General features: G+C 49.5%; 1 protein-coding gene across 1 annotated transcript in view; it reads left to right on the forward strand.

Annotated features, from left to right (window-relative positions):
• Window positions 1-2,690: 2,690 nt before the first annotated feature.
• Window positions 2,691-7,698, forward strand: part of TNS4 (tensin 4) — a 16,232-nt gene continuing 11,224 nt past the window's right edge. The window contains exon 1 of the mRNA XM_006924674.1: window positions 2,691-3,114. Within this exon, the coding sequence (XP_006924736.1) occupies window positions 2,691-3,114 (424 nt within the window). The remainder of the gene's footprint in view (window positions 3,115-7,698) is intronic.

Below are 7,698 nucleotides of genomic sequence, written 5' to 3' on the forward strand. Positions count from 1 at the left end.
GAGGTGAATGGGGTCCTAAATCTATGAAGCAGAGGCACAGGGTGAGGGACTGTGCAGCCACAACCACCTGGGTTCAAGTCCCAACCTCAGCACTGACTGGGTTCATGGCTTGTATGACCTCGGGCAAATCCCTCCACTGCTCTAGCCCCGAGTAAGAGTACCCTCCTCCCAGAACTACTGAGAAAATTAAATGAGCAAGTGTTAAGTGTCTGTTATTATCATATCCCCATGATACGGATGGGACACCTGAGGCCCAGAGAAGAAAGGACACATGCCCAGGATGGCACAAAGGCAGTTTCTAAATCAGTAAGCAAGCAGCTTGGGTTCTGGTCCTGGAGGGAGACCCAGGCGTCCCCAGTTGGTGCTCCTTAACGTCAGTGAGGCCAGTCTCCTCTGCAGGGCTCAGTCGAAAACCACACAGGGTGCGCCAAAATCCTGCCCCAGCACACCCAGGCTGCTCCCAGCATGTGAGGAAAAAGCCGCAGCTCCATGTCCTCGGCTGCCCCCAGGAAGGAGCTGGAAGGCCCGTTCCCTTCCACTGCCATTTATGGACCCACTTCAAGAGCCTAAGATGTACCGCCCCCTCCAGGACCCTGCCAACGAGAAGTCTGGCAGGGGCCTGCAGGAGCTGAGGGAGAGAAGAGGGGCCTGGCTTTTCTCATTAACTTACCCTGCAACCCTCCGCAAATCATATTGCCTCTCTGGACCTCGTGTTCCTCTGCATTTAAACTCAATGTGGTACAAGGAGTTAAGAGTCCAAGATGCCAAAGCCTGGGTGTGAATCTCATCTATACCACTTTTCTGGCTGTGCAGCCCATGCAGATTTCTTAACCTCTGAGTCTCAGTATCTTCATCTGCCAAATGGGTTGGTACTAAGGGTGCGGTACTTCATAGGATTGTGAGAGCGGAGTTACCAAATGTAACAGACATAGATCAGTGCCTGGCACATGGTGGATGCTCCGTAAATGGGAGCTATTATTATTTATTCTTATGAAGGTGTTATACTCTGTATAAACCCTTATTCCTAAGTACTATTTAGAATTGTCCACCTGCTTTCACAAGCATAAACCTCATTGGTTCCACGTCACTTTCTGGGAGATTGCAGGGCAGGAATTCTTATTCCCACGTCACAGATGGGAAAACTAAGGGTCTGAGCTACACCTTAAGGCCCTGTTTGAGCTGGGAATCGAATCTGAACCTTCAGACTCCAGAGTCTGCATTCATTTCATTTGCCCCAGGCCGGTCTCGATGCCTTTTCCAGCATTGGGGAGTCTGACTCTAAAGCAGGACGTGATAGAGGTCTCTTGGAAAAAGGGAGGAGCAGAGATGGGGAGTGTTGGGGGACAAGCAGTGAAGCTCAGGGCAGGCAGTGATCATGCGACCAGCATGTCCCAGCTCCTTCCAGTTTTCTTGGCAGCCTCAGTCCCAGAACGTTTTACCTCCTACCCCGTCCTGCCTGTGGCATTAAGGTTAGACAACAGGAAGAAATTTTCGTAGTAAGGGAAATGAGGAAGTTGAGACATCTCTTTTCCAGATGAGCCCCCAAGGAGTGAAAATTATCTGATGATGTCACTCTCCAGCTCAAATCTTTGTTGTGTGGCTCCCCTTGCCCTCAAGGTGGAGACAGCACTACTGAGCCCAGCCGATAAGACTCTACATCGATAAGGCCCACCCCACCCCATCTTTCTACACCCCACCCCACCCCACCCCGTCCACTCTAGGTGTTCTCTGTTTCACAGATGCTCAATAATGCTTCTTGATTTCCCCTGTTTGACAAGCCTCTGAGCACACCTGCCTCCTCACCCTTATCTGCCTTGCCCAGCTAGCTCCTGCTTTTCCTTCCTGTCTCCCTCTCCATGTCCCTTCCTCCAGGAAGTTCTTCCTGACCTCCCCACCTGTGCCTAAACAAACAGTGCCTGAGAGTCCCCTCTGTTTTTCCTCTTCCTTGGTGACACCTATTATGATCGTTCACTCGATCACTTTGTGTTTCACCAACTGGCCCACATGCAGTAGCAGCTAAGCACAAGGGGCCTGACATCAGGCAGCCTGAGGTCCTGTCTTGCTCTGATGGTTGTTGGCCATTTGCCCTTGGGCAAGTTACTTACCTCTTTGTCTCCATTTTCATGCTGTAAAATGGAATAATAATAGTATCTACCTCATAAGGTTGTTTTGAGGATTTTAAAAGAGTTTATGTGTAAATATCAGTGCTTATGTGTATGGTAATTACTCTATAAATATTAGCTAGCATTTATTTAATAAATAAGATTGGAACATAGTAAATATTCGATAAACTTCTATTGAAGTTATTTTGTTTAACAATCATTTGCATAATGCTTAGTGTGTGCCAAGCACTGTTCTAAGCATGTTACACATATTAATTCATTTTATAGATAAGGAAACTGAAAGACAGAGAATTAATTAACTTGCCCGACATCATAGAGCTAGTAAGCGAAGGAGCCAGGGTGCAAACCCAGGCAGTCTGGCTCCAGCATCCATGCTTTTAAATGAATGAATAAATATGCCTTTGTTTTGGGGGAGAGAAGGCAGTGGCTTCATCTACAAAAGTTACTCAGTTCCCACCCCTGGCCTCTTTCAGGTCCTGGGAGCTCCTGATTGGCAAGTGACATCTCTGGGATATAAGTGAGTCTGGTTGGAAGCCAGAGGTAAACCTCCAGGTCACTGCCCGCATCATGTCACAGGTGATGTCCAGCCCCCTACTGGCAGGAGGCCATGCAGTCCGCTTGGCTTCCTGTGAGGAACCCAGGAGGGCCCTGCACCCAGCACCCAGCCCCAGTCTGCCACCCCAGTGCCCTTACTACACCACAGAAGGCTGGGGAGCTCAAGCTTTGATGGCCTCCATGCCCTACAAAGAGCCCCCCAACAGGCTCCAGCAGGCCCCACAAGCTGGACCCAAAGCCAGCTGCCTCCTACAGTCCCCTGGTGAGCAGGCCTCAGGGGCCCTGCAGGACCTTGACTCCTACATTGACTTCTCACTGGAGAGCCTCAACCAGATGATTCTGGAACTGGACCCCACCTTCCAGCTGCTCCCCGCAGGGGCTGAGCCCACCCAGAGCACTACCTCAAGGAGGAAGAAAGAGGAGCCTGAAGCCTTGGGTAAGGACCTGGGGCACAGAGCTGGGAGGGGACCTTCAGGAAAAAGGACTTTTCTATCAAATCAGAGGAGCGTGGGACAATGTCCTGTTGGGAGGTGCTCTGCAGCCTAAACAAGTTACTTAACTTCTTTTTTCTTTGCTATGTAAAAGAGATAAATACAGATTTCCCTAACTATCTACTTCCATTCGGTTCCTGAGTTTGCAAAGTGGTAGATACCTATTTTATTATTTTATGTGATTTTTCAGAGAATTTAAATAAGCTATGTGTGTGTGTGTGTGTGTGTGTATTTTGTACACTGCCATGTGTACAAATACATGTGAGGTCCCCGAAACTTGCTGTTCTTTGGTGTCTCTCCTTAGGTCCTAACCTGAGCCCCTTGAAATTTTTGTAGGATTGCTATCTGGACCCCTGCCCCTTTTTAGGAGAGTATCTGTCTGGGGAGGCCCAAGCTAAAGGTAGTGGAGTTGGAGAGACACAGAATTCAGCCTATTCGGGGTGGTAGCCCTGTTGTGTTTAAGCCTGGGTGTGCCTATAAATGTGTAACAACTGGCTCTCTGGTGGGGTGGGAGAGAGCCCTGATTTGAAGCGTCTGCCACTTTCCACAGTGTAAATTCTCCCACTATGGTCAATTTCAAGCTACCAACATGTCACTGAATGTGGCTTTGGAAAGAAATACACTGTAGCAGGCCATTATATAGTATTTACACCAATACAACAGATGTAAATAACCTCAGATCGTGGATAATAGTAAAATGTAGTAAAATCACTGGGATGTGATGACTTTTGAGTATTTATTACGTTGAGTTTTAATATGTTATTTCATTGTAAGTTTATATAATTTAACTTTTCATAATAGCAGAGTTTAGCAACAAATGGGACAAAATCCTGAAAATTAAACAATTGGCTCTCACAGGCTGGTACAAGCCAAGTCCAGTATACTGCTGAAACCTTAAGGAATCTAGAAATCCCTACCTCTGGCTTCAGTTTCCCAAACAAAGAATTTTAAATATACTCTGAGGATGAGGGTCAAGGGGCAGCAGCCCCACTAGACAGACTGAAAAACTGAGGCATCCAAGAGTTCAAACAGCATGGGTCAGGGAGTGTGGTTAGGATTAGAAATAAGATCCATGAGAACTTCTACTTACTGAGTGGTTATTATACCCAGGCACTGTGCTGAGCACTTCACAGTGGAACCTTTAATCCTCTCGGTCCACCCCCTTGAGATGACCGTCTTATCCCCATTTTACAGAATGACAGGTGGTGCCCAGGGCATCTGAGAATGACAGGTGGTGCCCAGGGCATCAGAAGAAAAAACTGAGGTTAATGGACCTGAGTGAGGAGCCAGCCTAGCCTAATCATTGGAGTTGGGCAAACCTTATGCAAGCTGTTTACTTCACTTCTTCGTGTCTCAGATTCCTCATCTGTGAAATCTAAATGAGTTCTTACCTCAAAGGGATTAAAAGGAATAACACTTGTTGGGTGTTTATCACAAATCCTGGCCCACTGTGAGTCATTATAAACGGTGGTTGTTTTATTAAACGCTGGGGTTGTGTTTAGGACCAGCCCCAGGGTAGGTTTAGGCTCTGGGGTAAAAGTGAGCCCAGCACCCAGGGCCTCTGGCGCCAGGCTCCTGGCCCGCCTTCTGCTCATACCACCAAGCAGTGCTGGCCAGGCCTGTTAAAAGAACTGCCTCCAGCCCTTAAAAGTCTTTCTGCTTCTTAAGGCCAGTCCTGGGCATGCCTCTGCAGGGAAGGTGGCTTGAGCCAAATTACCATGGGCAGGAGCAAGCCTAGGGCTTTAATGTTCACGCCCCAGGGCAGGGATTCCACACAAAGGCCAGCTGGGGCATGACCATTCTCAGGGAGCGTCCAAATGTGTGGGGTGAGAATGTTGACAATTGGGTTCTTCCTCCAAGGGATCTATGGGCGGTAGTCTGTGTTCTCAGATGCCCTGGGCACCACCTGTCATCATGAGGATGTGTCCACCTAACACTGGCACCAGGGTAGGCGGCAGTGGTCAGAGGATCCTGAAGAAACCGCCTAGCTCTGCCCCTGCCCCTTCTGATGGGATAAAAAAAAAAAAAACAATATGGGTAGGCAGCAGTGGTCAGAGGATCCTGAAGAAGCCGCCTAGCTCTGCCCCTTGCCCCTTCTGATGGGATAAAAAAAAAAAACAATTCTCCCCTAACCTCCATCCACTCTGATACTTGTGATGCTTGGGAACTTACTACCGCCTGATTTGGGCCAGCCAGGTCAGCCCCCCACTACAAAGTTCTTCTCTTCGCTCACTAAGAATGGCGAGCACCTGCGTGTCACTGTGCTGAGCTGCACATCTCAGCCTCCCAAAACCCTCTCCTCACACCACGGCCACCGGTGACCGTGCAAGCTCTCCCGGGGCCCATGGCAGTGTAACTAGTTCTGGGCACTGCGGGGAGTTTTTATCCGGCCACATGTATCCCATGTGGAGGGTGCCCCTCCCTTCGCACTCTCATCCTTCCAACTTTTGGGGTGTTGAAGGGAAGACATTCTATAATTGTGGTGTTAGGGGATGTTCACTGTTTCTCTTTCCTAACCTGGAAAAATTAAAAATTAAGCATTGGCGATCCTATGTTAACCCCTCCCCTAACAGATACGGATAGATTTTTGTAATGCATGATCCTAGCATCTACCCTGTGAAGGAAATAACAGTAACCTCATTTTACGGATGAGAAAACTGGGGCTCAGGCAGGGGAAGTGATAGCCCGTGTCACGCAGCTAGTGAGCGTTAGGTCCGGCCTCAAAGCCCGGCTTCTGGGCGCCAACGTCCCTGTCCCCGCCTTTCCCTCTTCCGTGGAGCTAGTTTCCCATCCTCCAGGGCAGAATAAATCTGTCGGAAGGCAGCTGGGGGTCCTCTTCTGAACACCCACCTCTCCGGTGCTGGAAAATCTCCCCACAGCTTCCCTGCCCTTGCCTCTTCTTTACCTTCCTTCAGATTTACCCTGGGGCTGGGGGGTCCCCATCTCACAAGGGACGTGGCTCCTAGAAGCACACACCGTATCCCTTTATTTATCCTCTCTGCCACCCCTCCCCATCTTTGGAACGGGCCCCCATATTTCATTTTCTAGCAATTTCTGCCAGGCAAGGCTGTTTGCCAATCCCAAATGAAAGGTGTCTAATAACTGTCTCTCTATCCCCACCCACATGACTCTCCCCACCTCCCGCCCAGCCTGGTGCTGGTGCCTGCATCCACCCGGCACTGCTCAGACTTGCCCCATGGGCCTGTAAACAGGGACTAACTATACTAAGTGATGGGGTGGGGGCCTCCACCTTCCCCAGCCACATTCACCTCAGGGTGGCAGCGGGAGGTGACTCAGAGCTCCAGGACTCCTCCTCCTGACCCCACCCCACCTCCAAGCAAGATCTTTAGTGGGTGTCTAGGTGACATAGTCAGGAGGGGCTGCAGGACTTCGCCAGGCCAAGAGACCCTCTCCAAAGCAGCCAAGCCCCTTCTCATAGGGCAAGGCCTTGGGAAACATTCCAAGGAGTCCCCTCCTCCTGGAAGAGATTCCAACCAGAGCACAAGAGCAAGAGTCAGGTTCCTCCACTCCCTGGCTGTGTGACATTGAATAACTCACTTAACCTTTCTGTGCCTTTTTTTTTCTCATCTGTTATACAGAATTAACAGTATTTCCTATTTCAATAGAGTTATCATGACAGCTGAATGAGCTAATACAGGTAATATGTTTGTAACAGCGCTGGCACACAGCGCTCAATAAATATCAGTTTTTATTAAAAATTATGCAATAAATGTTAGCTTCACTCCCGCATTTCTCTGAGCCTCAGTTTCCTCCTCTATAAAAGCGATGCCTGCTGGCACTGAGCATAAGGGCTGTCATGAAGCTTGAAAGGATTATGGGTGTAAACACTATAAAGTCCTATAAAAACAGAAGTTGATCCTCCAAAAGGATCCACTCCATTCCAAGACTTTTTTTCTTTCAGAGCCCACAGCACATTAAGCCAAATATTCTCCTCTTGCTCTCAGCAGTGGGACCCACACCTTAGCCAGAGGGCATTAGCCATCTGACCAATACTGCCCCCAAAAGCAGGCAGGTAGGAGATGCACCCAGAAGCTCACCACGGGCCAGACTCCAGGCTTAGATCCCCACTTTGCAGATGAAGAAACTGCACCCATAATCCTTTCAAGCTTCATGACAGCCCTTATGCTCAGTGCCAGCAGGCATCACTTTTATAGAGGAGGAAACTGAGGCTCAGAGTGGTTAGGAAAGTTACCCAATGCCTCTTAGCAGAAAAGTGGCAAAGCCAGGATTCACACGACAGGATTGACAACGAAGCCAGGCCTGTTCCTCCACCCATGGAGCAGCAAGCCCAGGTCAGCCTGCCAAAACCCTGCTCATATAATGCAATCCTCCACCCCCACCCTGGCGCAAGCAGGCTCAGACAGAGGCAGTCAACTTGAGCAGAGCCAGAAGGCCCTACCCAGGAGCGGGCTGGGGCAGGCGGGAACTCCACAGTCATAGCAGAAGGAGAGGATGGTGCATGTGCCAGAGCCCAAGGGTTTGGGAGCTGAAGGTGCAGCTTCCTGCTG

The sequence above is a fragment of the Pteropus alecto genome, unplaced genomic scaffold (genome assembly GCF_000325575.1).
Source record: "Pteropus alecto unplaced genomic scaffold, ASM32557v1 scaffold98, whole genome shotgun sequence".
In the NCBI taxonomy this organism is placed as follows: Eukaryota; Metazoa; Chordata; class Mammalia; order Chiroptera; family Pteropodidae; genus Pteropus; species Pteropus alecto.